At 35.6% G+C, this 23572-nt stretch overlaps 4 protein-coding genes and 1 non-coding gene across 6 annotated transcripts; 3 read left to right on the plus strand and 2 right to left on the minus strand.

The window, feature by feature from the left end:
- Nucleotides 1-2144: 2144 nt before the first annotated feature.
- LOC110617169 (UPF0496 protein At3g49070) lies at nucleotides 2145-3591 on the minus strand. The gene is made up of 2 exons (XM_021759785.2): nucleotides 3390-3591; nucleotides 2145-3294 (listed from the first exon to the last, which is right to left on the minus strand). Exons 1-2 carry the CDS (start codon nucleotides 3439-3441, stop codon nucleotides 2225-2227), a joined length of 1122 nt encoding a protein of 373 aa, XP_021615477.1. The 5' UTR covers nucleotides 3442-3591; the 3' UTR covers nucleotides 2145-2224.
- A 624-nt stretch (nucleotides 3592-4215) lies between these two features.
- LOC110617777 (rRNA 2'-O-methyltransferase fibrillarin 2) lies at nucleotides 4216-7500 on the plus strand. Its single transcript, XM_021760770.2, has 7 exons — nucleotides 4216-4364; nucleotides 4599-4906; nucleotides 5035-5130; nucleotides 5241-5318; nucleotides 5398-5574; nucleotides 6998-7066; nucleotides 7156-7500. Exons 1-7 carry the CDS (start codon nucleotides 4349-4351, stop codon nucleotides 7330-7332), a joined length of 921 nt encoding a protein of 306 aa, XP_021616462.1. The 5' UTR covers nucleotides 4216-4348; the 3' UTR covers nucleotides 7333-7500.
- LOC122723924 lies at nucleotides 5748-5820 on the plus strand. Its single transcript, XR_006351119.1, has one exon. It is a non-coding gene; the product is annotated as a small nucleolar RNA snoR60 (small nucleolar RNA).
- A 245-nt stretch (nucleotides 7501-7745) lies between the features above and the next one.
- Nucleotides 7746-12119, minus strand: LOC110617776 (protein DETOXIFICATION 35). 2 transcript variants are annotated; one of them, XM_021760769.2, is made up of 7 exons: nucleotides 11747-12119; nucleotides 10716-11341; nucleotides 10434-10490; nucleotides 9917-10155; nucleotides 8591-8709; nucleotides 8308-8394; nucleotides 7746-8189 (listed from the first exon to the last, which is right to left on the minus strand). In XM_021760769.2, exons 1-7 carry the CDS (start codon nucleotides 12008-12010, stop codon nucleotides 8112-8114), a joined length of 1470 nt encoding a protein of 489 aa, XP_021616461.1. In that variant the 5' UTR covers nucleotides 12011-12119; the 3' UTR covers nucleotides 7746-8111. The 2 variants fall into 2 exon arrangements, 1 of the variants encoding a protein (XP_021616461.1); XR_006351058.1 differs by lacking the exon at nucleotides 7746-8189 and having other exon boundaries at nucleotides 8379-8394; nucleotides 9889-10155.
- An 8904-nt stretch (nucleotides 12120-21023) lies between these two features.
- LOC110617377 (scarecrow-like protein 8) lies at nucleotides 21024-23358 on the plus strand. Its single transcript, XM_021760119.2, has one exon. It carries the CDS (start codon nucleotides 21313-21315, stop codon nucleotides 23209-23211), a length of 1899 nt encoding a protein of 632 aa, XP_021615811.1. The 5' UTR covers nucleotides 21024-21312; the 3' UTR covers nucleotides 23212-23358.
- Nucleotides 23359-23572: the final 214 nt, after the last annotated feature.

The following is a 23572-nucleotide window of genomic DNA, read 5'->3' on the forward strand; positions in this document are numbered from 1 at the left end:
CCTTCGTTCCCAGCTCAGCCAAGAGCTGCTCTCTCAACTTCTGCAGCTTTTGGTCTACGTTCTCATCTTCCTGCCTGGGTTTCTTTTCCAGGCGGCATTCCTCCTCCTCTGCTTCACTTCTCGTCCACCTGGTAGTTCCGGCAGAATAATTGTCAGCCTCATCATTTTCTATTATCTCCCTCGCCCTCCTCCCATGGATTCAGGCCTCCGGTTCTTCCTCTTCCCCGGCTCTTCTCTCCCTTTCCCCAATACCTCGGCTGTTGGTTTGAAGGTGGTTAAGGGCAAGTTGGGGCTCGTTTGTTTGGGGTTCTTCTACCACTGGCCGTACATTCATCGGGGTGCTGAGGCCCCTTTGTTGCATTATCTGCCCCAACCAGTGGGCGGTGTTTTGTAGCTGGAGGGCGATGGTATGGAGGTCCTGGTTGGACAAGGCCGCTGCGGGCACATTCCCTGCCAAGCTTGGCGAGGAGTTGAAAGGAATGGGTGGTTGGTTATTGGGAGTCGTAGGACTGGAAAAAGAGAACTGCTGCCCCTCTTGGGCAGAGCTCAGGTCATTGGGAGTGTTAAGATTGTTTTCATTGTGATTAGCCATCGTGGATCTCAGTGGGTATGTTCAAAATGGAACTCCGGTGATGAAAAGATCTCCTTCGTTCCCACAGACGGCGCCAATTGATGATATGAGATCCAGAAAAATAGGGTTTTATAGAGGTTTTAGGAATATTGAAAAACTTAGAGCTTAGGGGAGGGTAATTCTCCTTTTATCTGTTTTCATTGTCTGCCAGTGACGTGCAACGGCCTAGTTCTCATTGGACCACCTATCTCTGCCATACTGATACGATTGTACGAGGAAATCAGGTACCTGTCTCATGCGTTATGGCCCCTGATTTCCTCTGTGCGTGTGTGGATGGGTCCACAAGGCTGATGGAGGGGTCTTCTTCCCGATTCCGGGCTGGGCCGGGAGATAGGAATAAGACTGAGCCCAAGGGGAATCAGCCTGAGGAGCAGTGAGGGTTGGGCCGGCCTAGTTGAGAAATTCATATGGGGCCCGATATCAAGACTCAAGCGAGCTGGACCTATTGACGCAGAAGACGTATGGACTTTCGGACGATGAGCCGTGATCGTGGGCTGAGCCCCTGACCGAGATGGAGAAGTCAAGTGGTCATCATATTTAATCATGGGGGATTACCTACGACAAACTATTATTCTCTTGTTTTATTGCAGTGACTACGTCATATTACTCAACTAGAGTTTCTTCAATTGCTTTTTGCATGCAAAATTAATTGAAAAAGTACAAAAACCCAAGAATTAGTTGCAGCCTACAACTAATTATAACTGCATTAGTTGCTGAACACAGTGATATAATTTTTTGTTTTTATAAAATTAAAAGAATAAATAAATAACTTCAAAAATATAGAAATTAATTTATAAATTACTGATGGAAGCACACATATGTTTATATTAATGTTATGCCCATGAAAGACAATAAATTAATTAAATTGGAAGATGTCATATTCATACATACTGTAGAAATTCAAAGCAGATGAATTTGCAAAAATTAAAGGCAAGGAGAAGGAGTTGGTTGATAATTTGATGGAGAAATTTTCCAATGGAACCGATCCCTTTCTCATTCACAAATTGGTTGGAGCTGCACCGTCTATATCTTTATAACTTGTTATTCTTCACCCACACCGTCTGAGTTTGTCAATCCTATTATGGCCAATTGCCAAACTCTCCCCATAATTAAAAACCGAAATTTGAAAGAGACCTATTTGTGCTACTTTAATATTTTTCTTTTGATTCAATTAATTTTAGTCTAATTCAATTTGATCTTCAATACATTTCTACACATAAGCAGACAATTAATAAATGGATATTAGGAAATGGTAGACGGTAAGAAGAAAAGCGGCAGACGGACATGAGTGTTATAAATCAGTTAGTTCAATTATTTTATTAATTTCAGTTAATTGATTAGATAGAACTAAAAAATATTTAAAATTGATAACTGAACTAAAGTTTTTTTGTTGTTTTTATTTTAAATTAAAATTCGATATTTTCCAATTTTGAAATTAATGTTGAACCACCAACAATCCGAAAATCCGGTCATCAAAACGTGGCCCAGCCTACTGAGGTCATTAACTCTAGAGTAAACAAATAATTTAGAGTCTTATTCTGCAGTAAAATCAAATTTCATGAACATAGGAAGAAGGCAGCAGTTTACTGTTTACTATCTGATAAGATTTGGTGCCTTCATGGGTTGACCCGGATCCAATATCTCCCTAAGTACAAGCTTTCTAGCTCTATTAATTGTCATAAAGCACAAGTATAAATGCTCCTCAACTTCATCCAGCTGCTCGCTAAAGCTGCAATCATTCTTCTTCATCCGGCCCACCACTTCCCCGTTGGCTTGGACCCGGATCCATTCCTCTCCTCTCTCAACCCAAAACTTAACTGTACCCCTCATATGCTCCAGCTCATCATTTAATCGAGCCACCAGCCGGCTAATTGTTTCCAGATCTCTACTAAGAATGTAGCTCCCCTTTGCAGCCATATCAAGCTGAGACATCACTCTACTTAGCCTCCTACTATAACCCACATCCATTGTAGCCCTTATACAACACGGAGTCGCTACTACCAAAGCCAATGCATGAGTTGCAAGGATCACTGTAAGTGAAGCTGTTAAAGCCACGATGAATAAAGCCGAACCATGTTTTAGTCTACTTCTCAGTTGCAGCTTGGATTTAGCCTTGTCGCGGGTTGACTCCAACTTCTTGAGCAAATTGGAGCAATCGGATTGTGTGGATCGAACCTGTGCAGGAGATGGAGCAGACCAGTGAAATGGGTTAAGGGAGTTGGCGAAATCCGTTAATCGGGTCAACAGTATCCGGAAATGCCTTTCGGGCGTAGTCTCCATAGACTGGAGGGTGGTTCTGAGAGAGCGGTATTTGACACGTGTATGGTCAATATCCTTTAGTAAAGATCCACATAAGAGAGAGGCATTAGCTGTCAGGGTGAAATATTGGGTTAGAAGCGAGTGGGGCGTGGGTGGGTAATGAGCCATAGCAAGGATCCGGGTTACTGTGGGCTGATCTGGATCCAAAAGATATTCAACGAACAGGCGATACGACGGGAGACGAGCTGATGTGGAGGTATGGACCGGAATATGCGTGGCAGAATTTACATCCGACAACGCAAGAACTCGTGTCCAGAACTCATTGTATGATTCGGTCCTAAAGGCATTAGCATATTCTTCACGCACATCAACGTGGACCCGGAGATTGGGAGCGGCGGCTGCATCTGCATGGAAATAAAACGACGACGAATTATTAGGCAGGAAAACACAGATTGGAATACCTATGCAGAGAAGACGCATAATAATTACATTTACATACCAGCAGGGCATAAAAGAAGTTTTCTGATGAATGCAATGAATGATTTTTTCATCGTGGAATTGATAATGAAGCAGAAAGGCAGTTGGAAATGAAATAGCAGTGTAGGCAATGGCCATCTTTTCCTTTATAGTTTTTATCTTGAAACTTGTTAATTATGTGTTGGGAAGGAGACGGATTAAAGCGATTTGCAGAAGAGCTGATCTTTGTAGTGCAAGGGAAGACATACCCATTGATGGCTGCTTATTGCTTGGAAGCAAAACGAAACGTTCCTTCCAATTATAGAAAAATAAACTGCAACTGTATAAGCCTTCCCGATTCAAGCATTTCAAATTTGAATCGAAATAATAGTTCAATTTGATATTGAAATTCATTGAAAGTAAAATTTATTTTTTCTCTTATTTTAATCAGACTACAAGCATATTAGCCTAATGCCGTACATTTTTTAATTCAACAAGGTAAACCTTTTTTTTTTTTTTTGGTTTTGATTTGTATTAAAAAAAATCAATTATTAAATTGAATTAGAATTAAAAATTAAATCAATTTTTTTTAAAAAAAAATCATGGTCTAATTTCAGATTTCTAGTCCACCAGACGGCCCAACCCAGTGGCGATCGTTACAATTATCCTTCTAACTCGCAAAAGAAACGCATTGGGCTTACAGGCAACAGGTGCGCGTGAAATTATAAGAGCTCGCGTCCAACCGCAACGTCAAGTCACCGAAGAGCGAAGACTGTGGAAGTTGTTGCAAGCTTAGCTGGCCCATTATGAGTGGGCTTTCTCGATCTCCGCATCACAGCCTTGTCCACATATTAGAATTCCCTTAAAGAAGTACATCGGCAAAACCCTAAGCCCTAAATTTGCAATTATAAAAGCCAAGTCGACTTCTTTGCAAACTCGATTTCGCCTCCCTCTATTAGCAAGTCTTCACTCCCTAGTTTCAGTCTATCCACTCCGGCGGGCATGGCACCTCCAAGAGGTAAACACTTTTATAACCTCTTGTTTTCTGTTTGGTTCTTGAGACATCTCTGGAACATTAGAGCTGAATATGACTTTGGATTTTAGTTTACTTTAGTTTGGTTTAGTTTTATATTTCTCAGCAGCTGAATAGAGTCCTAGAACTAAGGATTGTTCTGTATTTTTATTTCTTTTGATATCTTGTGGTTTTGGTAGAATTGAAAGATGTGTTTTTTTATTGGTTGATTATATGCAGGCAGAGGCAATGGTGGTGGATTCAGGGGTGGCAGGGGTGATGGAGGAAGAGGTAGAGGTGGAGGTAGAGGAGGTGGAAGAGGTTTTGGGGACAGAGGAAGCGCCATGAAAAGTAGAGGTGGCGGCCGTGGTGGTGGAAGAGGCCGTGGAGGACGTGGTGGTGGAATGAGAGGTGGGAGCAAAGTTGTTGTAGAGCCTCATAGACATGAAGGAGTATTCATTGCTAAGGGTGGTAAAGAAGATGCTCTTGTCACTAAGAATCTAGTTCCTGGCGAGGCTGTCTATAATGAGAAGAGGATTGCTGTGCAGGTAATTTTTGGCTATTTTTCTATCTTTATTTTTAATATGCCTTCTCCTGAAGGCTGTAACTTTTGTGATGCGCGCTTCGGTTTTTTGAAATATCCTTAATGTTGGGAAAATGCTTCTCTGCTTCTCAGAATGAAGATGGAACAAAAGTCGAGTACAGGGTTTGGAACCCCTTCCGATCAAAATTGGCTGCAGCCATTCTTGGTGGTGTTGATAATATATGGATTGTAAGTAACATTTCTTCGGTAATTTGTATCTTCTTTTATTTTCTACTACATCGTCGCAAAATCTATGTGGCAGCAATGACTACATGTGTTTTTTTTCTTACCCATTCTAGAAACCTGGCGCTAAGGTTCTCTACCTTGGAGCGGCTTCTGGTACTACAGTCTCACATGTGTCTGACATTGTTGGCCCTGTAAGTATATCTCCAAACAATTTTGTTTTCTGATTCTGTTTACTAGGGGTTTGCTCATAAGTTGTTGTTTGAGTTGCAGACAGGAGTTGTCTATGCAGTGGAATTTTCTCACAGAAGTGGTAGAGACTTGGTTAACATGGCAAAGAAACGAACAAATGTGATACCTATCATTGAAGATGCTAGACATCCAGCAAAGTACCGCATGCTTGTTGGCATGGTGGATGTGATATTTTCTGATGTCGCCCAGCCTGATCAGGTTTGCTTCTGCATCTGTTAAGGCTTTGCAATGGTTTTCTTTTCTTGTGGATTTCACTATTTAACTTGCAACTATGATGCTTCAAGGGTTTTACTCAAAGACACACAAAAGAAATTGTCTTTAAAGTTTTTTCCCTATTTTGAGTGAGATCTACAAAACACAAGTCTATGTAATTGCAAATGATGAAATTTACTCGGATTCCCCTTCAAGACTTAATGGGTGATGTAGACACGAGTTTCTGATGCAATATCAAGTAACATTATTTTAGCAAAATATTTAAACGAAAATATTTTTGTTTTTTTTTTTTTGAAATTGAAACTTCTGTATTTTCTTTGTGATTATCTGCTACTTTTATATCCTCTGCCATTTGATCAAGTATTTGGATTCCTCTTTCGGACAGCATGGTTGATGCCATCCTTTTTTTATGATGCTTTTGACAAATGTTTTTGTTAACACATATCATTGTCCATTTGTTTTCTTCTCTTTTTCCCCAATTCTGTTTAGCTTGACTGCTAATGCTTTGAACATAATTTGTTATTTCACATATTTTAAACTTTGTTATGCTCTGCAAAGAACTGCTAATGCTTTGAACATAATTTGTTATTTCACATATTTTGAACTTTGTTATGCTCTGCAAAGATGGTCTGCTGTCTATTCCACTGACATGTCATAGAGGGTATTATTATCCAATGGACTATATATTGTTGTTATTTTCATTTTTATATTGATGAATACACTCTCTTTGAATTGGTGTTGTTGCCAATATTGTTTATTTCTTTTACCAATTGAAAAAAGCAATTCTTGTTTATCCAGTAATTTAGCAGGTGTTTTCTATGATTTTTTTACATCTCTAATGCAGGGTTGTTATGGAGCAATGTGTGATTGTTATAGTTGCCAAAAATTGAATGCTATTTGGATTTCTTCAGATGTAGGCTCATTTGAAATGACATTAAACCATTCTGTCCATTTAGGGGAACTGGGTCACTAATGTACCAAGTTGATCATTATCCTTTCTTTAAGTTGAACACTGTCATAACGAATTGATTTGTTGTCTAGATATTGTGTGTGCAAGTTATAATATGCACTTTCCTTGCTTAGTTGTCACTGTTCCTTTGCTAGTTTCCTTCTTGTTATTCTATTGCTTTACACATACCTCTTATTGTGATGGCAAGAACTTGTAACCACAAGGGTAAATAGATTTTGTTGTTTGGCAATATGTCTACATCCAAGAGGATTATTATTATTACTATGTTGCCTTTAGCTTTTGTATCAGTATCTTTACTGATTGAGCCACAAACTCAACACTGGCACATAATTTTTTCTGATGTGAAATGAATGTCCTAGTGATTTTGGGATTATGCATTTGGCTTGCCTTTTTTCCCTTATTTTGTATTTATGTGCGTTTCTTGAATTACCCATACAGGCTAGGATTTTAGCACTGAATGCTTCCTACTTTCTGAAAGCTGGTGGCCATTTTGTTATTTCAATAAAGGTTAGCTTCTTGAATATTCACCACTCATTTGCTGAATAATGGGTTTACTTGTATAAACTTGTATTTGATATAAATGGCTCATGTAACAGGCAAATTGCATAGACTCCACTGTTCCTGCAGAAGCTGTATTTGAAAGTGAAGTGAAGAAGATGGTACAGGAGCAGTTCAAGCCTTCTGAGCAGGTCACTCTTGAGCCTTTCGAGCGAGATCATGCATGTGTTATTGGTGGCTACAGGATGCCAAAGAAACAGAAAGCTGCTGCTTAGCCAGTTAGATTGTCGTTTTTCTCGGCAGTAGTCCGAAAATGTAGGGATTGTATTCCTCTGAGATTATGGAATTTTGCGTCTCCATATTATTGTAAGGTCCTGTGGCTGTGATTTTCTGGTATTTATTGACATTGATTTTGAATGAAAGCATGATCGTTCTAGGTTTAACTAGTTTTCATAGATTGATTAATTCATGCGTTGATTAGTTGGATGGAAGTTAACTTCATGATTTTAAATGGACATTATTGATGTTATCCAATGATTCATTAAGTTGTTAGGTTGGTTAGCTCTTTGTTGGCAGTAGTCCGAAAATCTCAGCAGTGTTTTTTTTTTTAATGTGAAAAATAAGTTTTTAAACTGTAAATCTACTCATCAGGTATCATCTCTCAAATAAATTTCGCTAAATCTCTTCAAAAATTAAAAGATCTCCATGTTTTTAATTTTATTAAAGTTCAAATAGAGTAATTTCATTAATACAAAGTTTAATCGCCATATTCTAGATTCAAGCCACTCTTCTTGTTTCTTGCTATACTTTGCTTACCTGGTGCCAATTCTAGACACTTATTCTGGAACTAAAATATGCCATTTGTGGGAGCCAAAAATATATATATATATATATATATCAGAGGGATTAAAGATGCCACACCTGCCATTGATCCCTTCCTTTTTTTTCCTTGTTTCTGAGCATGAAAAATCATTATCATAATACTTATTTTACCATTTGAGGCACTAAGACAAATGACATGGGAATTTTTCGCAGCTTCTCCAAATAACCCCTTTCATACAACACCAATTGTCTCCTCCTTGCTCATTACTTGCCCACCCCACTTCCGTACCCGGTCTAATGTTTGCTCCACCTGCATGATGAATTTATACTTGCATAAGGTGAGAGACGCCATGAACACAACAATCCAATGCCATCCGGTGTGAAATTATCAGTCCATCAATTTTGAGAAAGAAATATTTCAATTTTACCTCTTCGTTCCAGTTGGTTCTATAAAGCACAATCAAGAGCAGCAATGTCTGCAGAGCAGTTCCAGCTATCATTCCCCCCCAAAGTCCCTACAGCAATACAACTTCTTACTTGTTAGCATAAACATTTGTTTGAGTGCAAGTCGAATCGCATCAACACAAGTTGCTAACTATAGAAGCACAACACAGGTTGCAACTTGTGCTCTTGGAACACTGTGAGAATGGGTCGTTAGTTTGATTCATATTAGTATATGTAGTCAAGTGAAACAGAGTTATTTTAATGTACCGTTACTCCCATGTTTGCTTTAAAACCAAGTAGGAAACCAAGAGGAAGCCCAAATATATAGTAGCAACAAATGTTGACATAGGCTACTAATGCTTGCCACCCACTTCCAATGGCAACACCTACAAGAATGGCATAAAATCATCAAGAGTTTTATTTCAGATAAATTTCACAAGTTGTTCTTGAACTTAACGCTTTGTAACAGCATAATCTTTAAACTTTGTATCATAAAATCTCTTAAACAAATAATATAAGACTCCTTTTGACCCCCTATATTCATTTTTCTACTTATAACACTATAAAATGACTTAAATCACATCTGAAAATTTTACTTTCTATCTCATTGTGGCTTTATAAGTAATGAGAAGGAGAAATGAGAATTAAAATTAAAATAACTTTATAATCTCATAAACATGTTATAGAAGATATTGATGACGTCAATCATATCAGAAACAGCTCCATTCACCTAGGGATATTTGAAACTCTCATCTTATTGTATCCATTACAAAAATTTAATCTTCCATATAACCCCTTACCTGCTCCTTCTTCCTCACATAGAACATTGAGAGGTGATTACTCTCAAATCCATAAATTTATGAAACACCCCCTTGCTCTTTTCCCTCACACAGCCCTTTGGTCACTTATTCTCCCTCAATTGCTCACTCCTTGACTCCATAAAATCTAAATTCCCACCAAACTCCAATCATGCACCACATTACATAGATACTAATTGGATTTGACTCCTTCTTGCTACTTCTCCACAAGACAAACACTAACACCCAAATCACCTTACTGCTTGGACCAAATTCTTATCCGCACAGCCCTATCAATCGTCCATTTTCACCCTTTGGCAAACATAAGATCTCTAAGCCATTTGCATATGACCTCCTTCACAATAATTCCACCAATCTCATTACTGAATACTTCTAGTATCATCATCTTTCATTGCTTTGAATGAGCTTTTTGCATAAAATTGAATTCTATAAAAGAGTCGTTTGATTTTGATGAGGGTTTGGGAGAGACTGAGAGAAGTAAGAGAAGGAAGAAGATAATTAGGTAGGTAGAGAAGAGACACAAACATAAAGTAGGTAAAGAGAATGTAGAGAAAAGGATATTTAAGTCTTCTTGTTCTTTTTTATTAATTTAAAATATGTCAAATTAGTCCTTTTACTGGAAAGCCTACTATCATAAATCACAAGGACTTTAATGTTAATTAAAACAAATTAGGAGAGTTTCATGTTATAAATTAAAAACCACGCTGTTACAGAGCCTTAAATTCAGGGACAATAAGTGAAATTTACCCGTTTTATTTTCAGATCCAATTTGTACCTCCGATCACTGGCTGAACACTGTTGAGAACCATGGTGATACCAAGGAGAAATGCTAGCTTAGAGACAGCTAGTTGTAGATCTTTGCTGTTGGTAAAAATTATTGCAAAATAGTCCTTGGCAATCAGTATGATAAGCATGAAAAGAATCCCAATGAGGAAGGACTGAACTACAGTAACATATATGGAATATTTGGCAGCTCTTGGATGTCCAGATCCAAGCTCATTGGAGACACGCACACTGAAGAGGTAAAAGAAATGAAAAATATTTTAGAGATACTAAGTAACAAATCAAGGACAAAACCTAGGAATATGTTCATAATTGCAGATTGCTTGAATTTGTAAATCACAGGCACTAATGCAAAAGCCTTCAAGATTGAAAGTCTGAAATATACAGCCAATTATTTGAGTATGCATCCCCAGGTCATCATCCTTCCACCATCACATAAAATCATACATGATAGACTTATAGAAGCTTCCAAGTTGTATTAATACACTAGTAGAGTTCCTGTGGTTTACCTTATAGCTGCATTTATTCCAATGAACAACATGGCCTCCCAACCATTGAAATTCATACTGCAATAAAAGAAGGGGAAAAAGTTAAGAAAAGGCAAAAATTCAAAAAACAAATTTATTTTAAGCATGTTAGAGGAATGCAACCAGTAGAAAGGGTCAAAGTTGTGTATAATTAACCCCATTCACTAAACAATTAATGGCATATGATTGCCATAGTCCACCCATTTGAACAACTTGTCATTTGCTAAAATCTAAACATTGAACATATAAATGTCACAAGCTCACCAAATAGAAAGTGAACCAACTGCAACCACAGCATTATCAAGATGGCCAGTCAGCACAATAATACTCATCATATACCATATCTCCAGGCAAAGCATAACAGCTGAGGCAATTGAGAGCCTAACAAAGGCCCAAATCTCGTTAAAGGCAGACCAGGACAACCCATTCCAACCCTCATTGCACCAACCAATGACATAGACAACTTGAGCCACAGCAATTGCCCAATTGGTAATATTGTATGCTATGGCTGCACCATTTGTACCCCATCGAAATACAAAAATTAAGAGCCACAGCAGAGGAATGTGCAAGGCCAGAGCCACGAAGCCGATCCAGGCAAGAGCTTGGACCTTGGTTTGGGCCTGAAGGAACTTTTGTGTAGGAAAATTGACGGCAAGAGAAAACAACTGCGGGATGACTAGTAAAGTGAAGTTTCCAGCATATTCGGCTATGCTATCTTCTTGCCCGAGGAGCTTTAGGATTGGAGTAGCGAAAATGTAAATGGGCATCAAGAAGATACAAGTCACAATTAAGACAATCCATGAACGCTGCATGTAAATACCGAGCATGTGAACTTGCCCAGCACCAAAAGCTTGACCACACAGCGTCTCCAATGCACTCCCCATTCCAAGCTGCAATATTTGGAACTGGGTCAGTTTCTATTGGTTTTAGAATCAAATAGCAAAAGAAAACAGAAACGATTGGTATGTTCTTTACAATGCATATAACAGATCCTGAAGTTCTATCTTCAAATAGAATTAAAGTTACGTTTCTCAAGTCCCTTGCTTGGATAAAACAGGAAAGTTTCCAAAATAGTGATAATTGGAATCAGAAATAAGAGAATTTTTATATCTTAATCTCATCACTCTTTCCCCCATTGGGCATAAAAGAAAACCGAAACAGAGACGCCTCAATTATTTTCCTGCACGTTGTTGGCCCTCATCTTTTATCTTTTCACGGAGCATATATCCAGATAACCTACATTAACGATAAAGAAGAAGAAGAAGAAGAAGAAGAAGAGGGTGACAGGTGCTAACCATGAAGCCGAAAGAGAAAGTGCCGATAACAGAGAGAGAAATGGCAACAGCGGAGAGCTCAAAATCTCCAACATGACCCACAAATATGTTGGTCACCGAATTTATCCCATATTGACACACCATATTAAACACAATTGGAGCGGCAATCGTCCACATCTTCACTGTCTCAATCCAAATCACTGACTTCAAGTCATTGTAGCTCCTCACTGGAGGGTAGTCTCCGTTGCCGGAGGTGAGACTTCCGTTAAGCAGCGGCGTCTCCATGTCTGGCGGAGAAGGACACGTGCTGGATGTAAATTTGGTTCACAGACTCGGTCCTTGAGAAACGATAATGGCTACGTTCTTTTAGAGTTTTTGCACCCATAGACACTGCAGCGAGCCTACTGCACTCCTTTAATTTCACCCTTTTTTTTAATTTATTATATTTTTTTATTTATATTAGTTATTGTAATTTAAATGAGCTGAGCCTCCTTTATTCTCATATTAAACTCATTCTTGATGATTTTTTTTTTTTTTACTAAAAGATTCGTAAAAAAAAATCAACAAAATTTTTAAAATTAAAATATTAATGATTTTCTACTGTTTTCTATTTAACAATTTATAAAATTAAAATTTTAATTCTTTAAATAAAATTATATACATTTATAAATCATATTAAAACTATATAAAATATAAAACATATTATGTAAACTGGTATCAATGAGTTGGCAACCAGAAAAATACCATATGGTACTTGTAGGGTGAGCAGTATTCGGTTCAAATCGAAAAAATTGATCGAATCGAATTGATTTAAAAATTTAGTTCGATTTTTTATATATTTCGATTTGGTTCGATTTTTAATTTTAGAAAGTTTGGTTATTTCGATTCGGTTTGATTTTGATCAGAAAAAAAATCGAAAAAACCGAACCGAACCGATTAGTGATAATAATATGTTTTTTTTAATAATATAGAGAAATTAAATCATACTAAAATTAAAATATTTTAATTAAATTTTAAAATATTAAAAATAAAGTGTAAAAAATAAAAAATTATTAAAAATCAAAATCGATCAAACCGAACCGAATCGAACCGAATCAGACCGGTTCGGTTCGGTTTCTGACCAAAATCGGTTCGGTTCGGTTTTGAACCGAACCGACCGAACGTACTTGTGAGAATTTGATAATCAAGTTTTGTCAGTCTAGTATTCCTTTTAGATTAGCTTTTAAAAGCTAAACTTTATCATACTCAATTATAAACCCAAACCTGGCTTAACTAAATTTTATCATACTCAATTATAATTTTTAAATTTTTATTTACGTTTTAATTATTTAAATTATAATCAAAATCAAAGAAAAAGAAAAACCTTAAAAAACCACAATCGAAACCGGCTACTCTTATGAACCAAAATCTCCCGCATGATGTAATATTTAAACGCTTAGGGTTAGATGTCCGACTATGCAACATTATGCAATGCCTAAAAAGCCCAGTCACTTCAAAGGCAGGCCCACTTTCCCCAAATGGCTTTCAGCTTTTACTTTGATCGTGCGAATCGTGTAAGCGAGACAAAATCTAACGGTTCTTATTTTTCTGTGTACAACAAAACGCACGATATGTGACATGTTCATGTCCTAACGTACACATACAGTTCCAATATTTGACAACACGCTTTTCTTTTCCTCCTCACCGGCTATAACCGGTATGTAAAGGTACATCTAGCCATGGCCGGTTCAGACCATGAAATAGATCAAACTCAGCCGTGACAAAATTCGAGACCTTTTTTTTTTTTTTTCCAGAAAAATATTAAACCCGATACCCAATATTAACGGTTCATGAATTTGGACCAGTCTTGTACTCCATTTGTTCAAGTTTGTCCATTACTTTTGGAAACCTTTTTAACATTTTAAATGTCAATTTTACTCCCCTCAATACTTTGAACCGAAATTAACAAATTAATTAAATTTAAATTGTATTATAAAATAATAATTAAAATTGAATAAGTATGCATGTCTGACTGCATCTAAAAATTTTCCAAATAAATTAATGCCACCAATAGGAACTTATTGTAGTCTTAAAAATATGGGTGACATGGCTTGTAGCAACGGTCAATGCTTGAAAAAATACCAATAAACATTTAAATAATGTTATTTAACGTCTTGAACTTAAATTACAAATATCGTTTAAAATATGATTTTTAAAATGATTTAAAAAATATAAAAAATTAAAATTATTATTGAATTTAGAGATAAAAATGCATCCGTATTTTTTAGACATTCAATTTGACAAAATTTAAATGGAACAGATTTTAATAAATATAATTGAGTTCATATAAATTCAAATTTTATTTATAGGTATTAACCGTCAAAATTTATTTATATAAATAATTAATTTAATATAAAATTTAATTAATTTAGTTTTTATGTATAACCTACATCCTTAATTGAATCTAAGTAAATCCAACCCCACATCATCTGGAATCAGAACCAACTGAAATGACATGGGACATCCTTTTTCAATCTCATGTCGTTGTTTTTATTTCAAATCGGTCCAGACCATCCATACGAAGGAAATTTAAAAAAGGAAATATATATAAAGAAAAAATAACAGGATAGCCAAAAAGCTCAGAGTTCACAAATGATAAGTGTCCACGTGTGGGTATATATATATATATTATTTTAATAAAAATTAATCAATAATTTATTTTAAAAAAATTTATATGTATATATTTAAGAGTAAAATTTGAACATAATATGGAGAATGAATGGATGCTTTGAATGGAATGGAGGGATGTGCAATGGTAGGTTTCACGTGAGGGCATGAGCGTCGGCCCCGGGTGCTTATTGCGTGCAATGTATGATTAGCGGTCTGGGTCCCCAACCTAGAAACAGATTCAACTTACACTTGAAAATCCAACCATATGGTAATCCTAATCGACAGGCTATTTTAGGTATCCAATTCCATTTACCCTAAAACAATGAATTTAAATAATTATTTATATTTTATTTTTAGACTAATTTTAAATTTAAAATTAATATCTGTAATAAATTTAAATTATATTTAATATCTAGATATTGAGTACCAATTATTTGACTAATCAGTTTATATAAATAATTACTTTAAGATAAAATATATATTTTTTATTTATTAAAAATTAAATAATTTTAAAACTATTATAAATATGAAATTTAATAAAAAAATTAATTTAAATTCTTATAAAATTATTTAAGAAGATTTATTATTTAATTTTTAAATACTATATTTATTAATAAATCAATATTTAAATTTATTAAAATATTTTTATTTTTCTTCTATCAATCAAATTATTGTCCAACTCTATTAATTTTTTTTTTAAATTTAAATTTTAAAATTTAAGTTAAAGAAAGATAAAGAAGGGAGTTATTGAAGGTAAAATTGAGTTAAATTTAAAAGAAAATATTTATTTTTAATAAAAAAATTATTATTTTATTAAAAATAATGCTTTAATAATTTTTTAAAAATATAAAAATTAACTTATTAATAATAATAATATTCTAAACTAAATAGTAAAACTTTCAGTTTTTATTTTAAATAAAGGATAAATTAGAGGATTAAATGAAATTTAGTAGGTTCCATTTGCAACCATTAGAAGAGTAATTTATTTATTAGTTTATTAATTTGATATACATCAGAAATAGATTTTATTAAATATTTTATGTAAAAAAAATGGTGTAAATAATATATTTAAAAATAGACATAAATCTAGTTTTATGGACAAAGGAGTATTAGGGTTTGTAATCTAAATAAATTTACTTAAATCGGGGGTTCCGGAAATGGAAACAACGGAATAAGGTTGCCAATCTCGTTGCGTATGAATCGTGAATACACGCTCCTCTTTGCGATGTGAGGATAAAATTGGATTTGTGTGAAATGAGATGGGATGATCTTTTATGCGGGCAGTGATCACCTGACAGGACAGTTACTAACTATTCTAAAAAGCTAACGACAATAACCCAAAGATTGCGTTACCGAAGTGAAACGAAAATGACTTGTCCGAAACGTGGAACTTCAAGGAAGAGCTTTGAGACGAGTTTTGGTAACTGCACCGTCAGTTTGAAATTTGCTATAGCTGGTTCGCTGATTCCAAATTCTAGTAGCTGTTTTGCCCTAACCGACAGTTCCCGGTTAGTTAATGGGAGTTTACATACACGCGTCGGTCACTGACCATTTCGTATCATGCGGGAATTTAAAAAACCAGAAAATTCGGGCAAAGCCCCAACCAAAACCTTTTGGTCTGAAAAATATTTTATCAAACTTTATAATTTAGATAAATCTTCTTTATTCGTTAAAATTAAAAGACTTAAAATTTTTTTATAATATTTAGAAAGCAATCATACAACTTCCTGATATGGTAACTCTTGTTGCCAATTAGATAACGTTGGAAACTAAGAGATATTTGAAAAATGCATTTAATATAATTTAAATTTTTATATAAAATCAAAGTAAATTATTTTATTTAAATCTAAATAGTAAATATATAATAATAAATATATTTAAAATAGTATAATAAAAAATTATATTTTTTAATATATATAAAAAATAAAATAGATAAAAATTTGGAATATTAAATTTATATTTTGGATGAAAGAATATATTTTTGAAAAGCACGCCACCTTTGATTGATGCAAAAAGAAAACAGTAATTGGGAATTAATGGAATGCATGTGCGGTATGCATTAACTCTTGTTTTATAAATAAATAAATAAATAAATATATTTTATTGATGTGTATACAGATGAGCGCGTGAGCCACAATCTGTTTGGATATTGAAAAAACTGCGCACATTGTTTTGTGACATAAATATCCTTCCTTATATACCTTACCAAGTAAAAAAAAAACTTAAATATAAATGTCTTTAAGGTAATAACAATGACTTTGTGTCTACTCGAAGATGACTTGAAAATGAAATAATTGCATATTTATCCATCTAATGTTTACAATTTAACATTATAAAATTGCAACTTCATCTTCTCATATTCATTTTTCTTTATTCTTATTTATGTTTTTTGTATAATTAAATTATAAATAGTATAATAAAAAGAATATTTAAAAAGAGCAAAGTTGGAGCCTGAGAGGCAATGATACAATTATAATTAATGAATTTTTATTATTACCTAAGCCTCGTCTAATGACTGAATAAATTATATAACAATTAAATTAATAATGATGATAGTAATAGTAATACTGTACCAAATTGTTATCCACCCCATTAGTTTTGGAGTTTTCTAATTTATGGAGTTTGACATCCTAACTATAAATTGTTTCACCAATCCAAAAATATTTAAAATGCATCAAAGTTTCTATCTCCTAATCATGCTATGCATTAAAACCCTACATCATAACATTTATTTCTAATACAAGGTCATAAATATTCTAAAATGTAAATATCAATGGAGGGTATTTATGTAAAAATAAACTATTTCCATAAAGAAAACCGTAAACCATAATTATTAGGTTGCGTGTAGGCAAAACTTTAGTCACAAATTGGTTAACAAACTAAACCATGTAAACCACCGTTGATCAGATTTCGTCTCGGATTGGCATCTTCACCCTCTCCTGCTTCCACGTATCATCATTAATCACACATTTGACACGTGTCCCTTGCCTAAAATCCAACACATTTTTTTATTTTTTTGCAATGGGTTCTACTGTTTTTTCCCCACTATTATTAGAAAATTAAATTTTACCTATCTTGCACGTCTTTCACAGTTTCCACCCACCTAGATAACAGCTAAACTTAAGCTAACCCAACTAAGGGCATTTTGGTCAATTTAGAAGCCCACCTCGGCTATGCCTCTAACAGCTTAACTAGAAAAGCCGTCGGCTTCTTACGTTTGCTGGTGGAGACTGCCTAACAGAAAACGAATCACTGCTATAACTCGTGGTAAGGAAGGGCATTAATGTCATTCGGATATGACGTGGGACCCTTTTTGTTATGGTTCGGAGGAGTTTTCATTAACCGGGGATAGCCGGTTTGCGTTTGGAATCCATTAAAGCCAACTGAGAACAGATACTTTATTCTGACAAAAAAAAAAAAAAGATCTGATACTTTATTAATTAATTATTATTTTCCTAAGAGAAGGAACCCACGCGTTTTTACAAGTGTCGACGGGCACACGCAAGCTCCTCCACACGAAATCAACGCTTCCAGAAAATCCGCTCTCATTGGTTCTGCAGTTGACGAGGTTAAAATTTTTTTTTTTTCAAATTTGTAAAACTTTTTAGTCATTTATTTAAAGAGATAATGGCGTATATGGTCGATTTGGTAATGTTATTGTATGGTTTCTATTTGCGGAACCCAGAATTAAAGTAAATTATTTAGATTGCAAATTCTAATACTGCTTTGTCCATAAAAATAGATTTACATATAAGTTTTATACTCATAAATTACGATTAAATTAACAAATTAATAAATTACTATATCAATCTTAAAAAATGAAAAAAATATGTATATTATGTAATGAATCTAATGTTTGGATAAATTTAATTAATTAAATATTAAATAAAATAAATATGCACACAAAATGAGGCCAGAAAATAATTTTTTAACCGGGCATTTGCTTGTAGCAGACGTGACGTAAAATGATTCTGTTAATTACTTTATTTTTAAAAAAAAATATGTATTGCTAATTTGAAACTGTCCTGCATTGGCTTTTTAATGACGTGGGCAGCCCTAATGATGATTGATTTCAGATATCAAATTGAATCACTCAGCACCCCCAGATAAAAAAAAAATAAAAAATTACAAAATTACAAAAACAAAACAAAACACCCTCTCTCTCTCTCTCTATATATATATATATTTTCTTTGTGATATTAATATATTAAAAAAACTCAATGATTGGGTAGATATTTAAGGAATGCAAAATAAAGTGAAAAAAGCGGGGAAAAGGCAGGGCCGTTGAAGAAATTTATTGGAAGTATGTAATAAGTGTATAAATAGCTTAAGGTAAAAATTTTGTTGTTTTTGGTATAAAAGAGGGGATTAATTAGAGAGCAGGCGGTGTGAAACTGGTGAAGTGGGAGTCCCCACTGTGGAAGTTGGTAGACAATTCTTGTGGTTACGATTACCAAATGGTTGGATTTTTCAAATATAAGTTAAAGCTGTTTCTGGGTTGGCAAAATTAGGGACCCAAACTCGCTAATCATACATTGCATGCAAGAAGCACCCCGCGGCCGACGCTCACGTGAAACCTACCACCTCCTTCACATTCAAAGTATCTATTCATTTTCCATTTAAAATTTATAAAAAAAAATTAAAATTAAACATTGAGTAATTCATAAATTGCTTCATACTCTTACAACCCTATAAACTTGTACCAAATTCTTATCCACCCCATTAAGTACAATAGGAATTTTGAAAATTTCCCTTTCGTCCCTTCTCTTTCTATAATTACTTTTGGAGTTTTCTATTTTATGGAGAGTATGGAAACAATAACTTTGACATTCTAACTATAAATTGTTTTCATCTGTGTGTAATCATCGTATACATTTAAACTATATATTATAACATTTATTTTAAAAATTAATTTTAACAGTCCAATTAAAAATATATAAGAGGCAGCACAAACTTAAATCAATAATAACTGCATAAATTAAGTAATAAAATAGTAATTACAATTTAAGATTTGAATTCTTCAATTTTTTATTGTTGATAAAAAAAGTTAATGAAATATAAATATTAAAAGGAGGATTTTTTTTTTTTTTTTTTGTGGGGGTCAAAGATAGGAGATAAAAGGAGGGTGTTAATGTAAAAACAAACTATTTGCATAAACTTCCGTAACCATAATTAAAGTATGACATTAGTAGGTTGCGTGTAGGCAAAATTTTAGGAACAAATTGGTTAGCAAACTAAACCATCCAAACTACCGTTGATCCTCTGTGTCCAATAAGTATCGTCACCCCTCTCTTGCTGCCACGTGTCCTTTTTACCACTTTTTTAATATTTTTATTTTTAAATTAATTATATAATAATGAACCGCTGAATTTCTCCAATCTAGACTGAGGTAATACCTATGTCAAAAGCTCATTGTGTGGGGCTTCCTAACTTCTCCAATAAACCTAGTTTAGTCCGTCTTCCTCCAAACCAGACTCCTATTAAGATCTCCTGTTAAGTCGGCCCAGCTTTAAGCGGTTCAAAAATCAGATTTTCCTTGAATTTCGATTTTAATCTCGTCATCCGGCCCAGTCCGAAAGGAAAAGAGCAGTAAGCTCCTTTACTTGGAGGGACCCACCGCATGCGTTTCAGAAGGAATCGATGGTAGTAACACATGAATTAGGAATCTGATCGTTATACGTGACTAGCAGATAAAAAGAAACAGATAAAAAGAGAAAATATTCTCCTTTAAATCTAAGTGTTTTCTCAAACTTACAGAACTCTTGTAAAATTTTATTTTTCTGAATATCAGATCGTCACATATTTTAAAATTTTTAATAAAATAATAAATTTTAATTATAATAAAATACTATTCATATTAAAATATTATTTTTATATAATAAAATTTTATATTTTATTTTATTTATAATTTTATCAATTTCATAATTTACTGAAGAAATTATCTAATCAACTCAATATTCTCTATTATTTTACAAATTTGTAGAAACACGAATTGAACGGTATCATTTTTTATTCCCATTATTATTTTAAAACCAAAATTTACCTAACTTCCATTGTATACAGCCTGTGTCATCTCCCATGACTTTTCACAGTTTCCACTCACCTAGATAACAGCTAAACAAAGCTAACCAATCTAAGGGCATTGTGGTCAATTTATATGCTCGCCACCACTACGACTCTGTCAGTTTAACGAGAAAAGCCGTCGGCTTCTTACGTTTGCTGGTGGAGACCGCCTAACAGAAAACTAATCGCTCCTATAACTAGCTGTAATGAAGGGCATTAATGTCATTCTGATATGATGTGGGACCCTTTTTTGTTATGCATTGGAGGAGTTTTCATGATATGATGGGCCTACCATTGCCTTCCTCACGCTCTCATTGGTTTTGATAAACCAGGCGTTGTGGTTAAGCGTGGATAAGGTTTCACGCAGGAAGTGGTTGAGTTAACAAGCCCGTATAAACTAAAGCGTATGTTGTGGCCTAGTTAATCACCGTTCAAATCTCTGAAAAGCCAGAAACCGCGCGATCAGAGGACGATCAAGCGGCGAAAATCTCAAGCCAAACATACTCCTGCGGGAACGCTTGGGAATTTCAAATTAAAAAATAATAATAAAATAAAAGCCACAGAGAGCTAATAACTAGTTGGAATTTGCAAGCTTTCTCCCTTATATTCATCAGAATCGCCTCTCAACCCAATAAGAGAAGGGAACGCTCTCTCTCTCTCTCTCCGTCTGGTGCGTTTCTCAACCCCATAAGAGAAAGGAAAGCTCTCTCTCTCTCTCCTCCTTAATTTCTCCATTAATTCTTTTATGTCTCATGCGTTTCTCAACCCATAAGAGAAAGGGACTCTCTCTCTTTCTTAATTTCTCCATTAATTCTTTGGTGTCTTATGCGTTTCTGTAAGCATCTACCCCCCTCCACAAAGCAGTGAGACAGAAAATGGCTTATGGTTTCTCCAGCGGTGGCTCAGATTTCTACACCGGCATCATGGGTAGATCCATAACCAACATGAATTCCAACAACCCATCACAACCTTCATATAGAACCCAACTGTCTCAAGTGTTTCTAGATCCTACCTCTCAGATCGCTCAACACCAAACATCCACCACGAACTTTACTGCCCAAAGCGTAATTGGCAAGCGATCGCTGGCCGATTTCCAAGCACATCAACAGCAACTACAGCAGCCAAACCCAAACCTAAACCCAGCACTGAATGGTCTCCTTCGGTCCGTGAAGCCTAGGATGTATCAACACACATCCCCAATCTCCACTCTCTCCCCCATCGAATTATCGGTTAACATGGCTTCAGAACTACCCTCCTTGTCTCGGCGTTATGGTATGCCTCTTCTTCAACAGCTCAGGCCCCAGCCCATCAATCTTGGGCCCGGACCCACCATTCACTCAACCAACCACGCCGCTTCTGCTGTTCCTCACATGAACACGCTACAACAACAAAACAGAGGAGTAGTTATTGGAGGACATGAGTCAAAAAAGAAGATGATGAATCGACTACAGGAGCTGGAGAAGGAGCTTTTGGATGACAACGAGGACGAGGAAGGAGATGCGGTTTCGGTGATTACTAACACTAACAGCGAGTGGTCAGAAACGATACAGAATCTCATCACCTCCTCAACCCCCAACCCGATTTCTCCATCACCTACTTCATCATCCTCATCATCTTCTTCCTCAACATCGGTGACAACTCCCCACAATTGCTCGAGACAAACCCTACTAGACGCTGCTTCCGCCATTTACGAAGGCAAAAACGATGTTGCATGTGAGATCTTGACGAGGGTATCTCAGGTCTTGAACCCTAGAGTGAATTCGGAACATAGATTGATGGAGTACATGTTGATGGCACTCAAATCGCGGGTTAACCCTTTTGAGAATCCGCCGCCGGTGGCGGAGCTGTATAGTAAGGAGCATGTTAGTTCGACCCAGTTGCTTTATGAACTGTCTCCTTGTTTCAAACTTGGGTTCATGGCCGCTAATCTCGCAATTCTTGAGGCCACAGTAGACCAGCCGAACACCAGCAGCAGCGGGTTTCATGTTATTGATTTCGATATCGGCCAAGGATGCCAATACATGAATCTTTTGCACGCGCTTTCTGAGCGTATGAATGGGAAGCCTTCCACTGTGAAGATCACAGCTGTTGCCGATAATATAGGGGAAGAGAAAGAGAGGTTGAAGGTGGTTGGGAGTACCCTGAGTCAACTCGCAGAACAGTTTGGGGTGTCTTTACGTTTTAACGTTGTGAGTTGTAAGTTCGGTGAGTTGAGTCGTGAATCATTGGGTTGCGATCCTGAAGATCCTTTGGCTGTTAATTTTGCATTCAATCTGTACCGAATGCCAGATGAGAGTGTATCAACGGAGAACCCTCGAGACGAACTTCTGCGGCGCGTGAAGCGGCTAGCACCGTGCGTGGTGACTCTAGTGGAGCAAGAACTGAACACAAATACGGCTCCATTCATGGCGCGCGCGAACGAGGTCATTTCGTATTATGGAGCATTGTTTGAGTCGATTGAGTCGACAGTGCAGAGGGAAAACTCAGAGAGAGTGAAGGTGGAAGAAGGACTGGGTCGGAAACTCGCCAACTCGGTTGCTTGTGAAGGTAGGGAGCGCGTGGAAAGATGCGAAGTGTTTGGGAAATGGCGGGCTCGAATGGGAATGGCAGGGTTCGAGTTGAAGCCGCTGAGTCAAAAGGTGACAGAGTCTATGAAAGGTAGACTGAGTTCTGGGAAGCGGGTGAACCCGGGCTTCACAGTTAAAGAAGAGCATGGTGGGGTTAGTTTCGGTTGGATGGGAAAAACTCTCACCTTCGCATCTGCTTGGAGTTAACTTCACTCACTTTTCTTTTTGCTAATATTATTAATTGTTATATTAGTATTTTTAACTGTTTTTTTTTTTTTTTTCCTGATAAAATGGAAAAGCAAAGGAGGAAGGAAAAAAATAATAATAAAACCGAGTGATTTCATTTGAGGAAAATTCTTTCCAGTGCGATTATTAATATTATTTGTTTATGTGCGTGTGAAAGAAAGAATGAAAGCAAAAGTGTTTGGTGTATGGTAGCTGAGTTGTAATTAAATTAGCAGTTGAGGGCTCCACTTTGAAGATTATTCTACGATTTCAGTGGGACTTTATTTTGAGTATACGTATATTTCAATTTTAGGACGATCCTGGTCCTCTTTGTATTCTATAA

This window comes from Manihot esculenta, chromosome 6 (genome assembly GCF_001659605.2).
Source record: "Manihot esculenta cultivar AM560-2 chromosome 6, M.esculenta_v8, whole genome shotgun sequence".
Classification (NCBI taxonomy): Eukaryota; Viridiplantae; Streptophyta; class Magnoliopsida; order Malpighiales; family Euphorbiaceae; genus Manihot; species Manihot esculenta.

What these genes read in the sequence shown, in the direction of transcription:
- LOC110617169 (XM_021759785.2), bottom strand. Translation starts at nt 3,441, where the DNA reads ATGAAAAAATCATTCATTGCATTCATCAGAAAACTTCTTTTATGCCCT. An exon ending in ACTTCTTTTATGCCCTGCTG is followed by an intron (nt 3,295 to 3,389) that starts GTATGTAAATGT and finishes ATTTCCATGCAG; the next exon opens with ATGCAGCCGCCGCTCCCAAT.
- LOC110617777 (XM_021760770.2), top strand. An exon ending in TGTCTGACATTGTTGGCCCT is followed by an intron (nt 5,319 to 5,397) that starts GTAAGTATATCT and finishes TTTGAGTTGCAG; the next exon opens with ACAGGAGTTGTCTATGCAGT. An exon ending in ATGTCGCCCAGCCTGATCAG is followed by an intron (nt 5,575 to 6,997) that starts GTTTGCTTCTGC and finishes TTACCCATACAG; the next exon opens with GCTAGGATTTTAGCACTGAA.
- LOC110617776 (XM_021760769.2), bottom strand. Translation starts at nt 12,010, where the DNA reads ATGGAGACGCCGCTGCTTAACGGAAGTCTCACCTCCGGCAACGGAGAC. An exon ending in CTTTCTCTTTCGGCTTCATG is followed by an intron (nt 11,342 to 11,746) that starts GTTAGCACCTGT and finishes CAAATATTGCAG; the next exon opens with CTTGGAATGGGGAGTGCATT. An exon ending in AAGCAAACATGGGAGTAACG is followed by an intron (nt 8,395 to 8,590) that starts GTACATTAAAAT and finishes GTATTGCTGTAG; the next exon opens with GGACTTTGGGGGGGAATGAT.
- LOC110617377 (XM_021760119.2), top strand. Translation starts at nt 21,313, where the DNA reads ATGGCTTATGGTTTCTCCAGCGGTGGCTCAGATTTCTACACCGGCATC.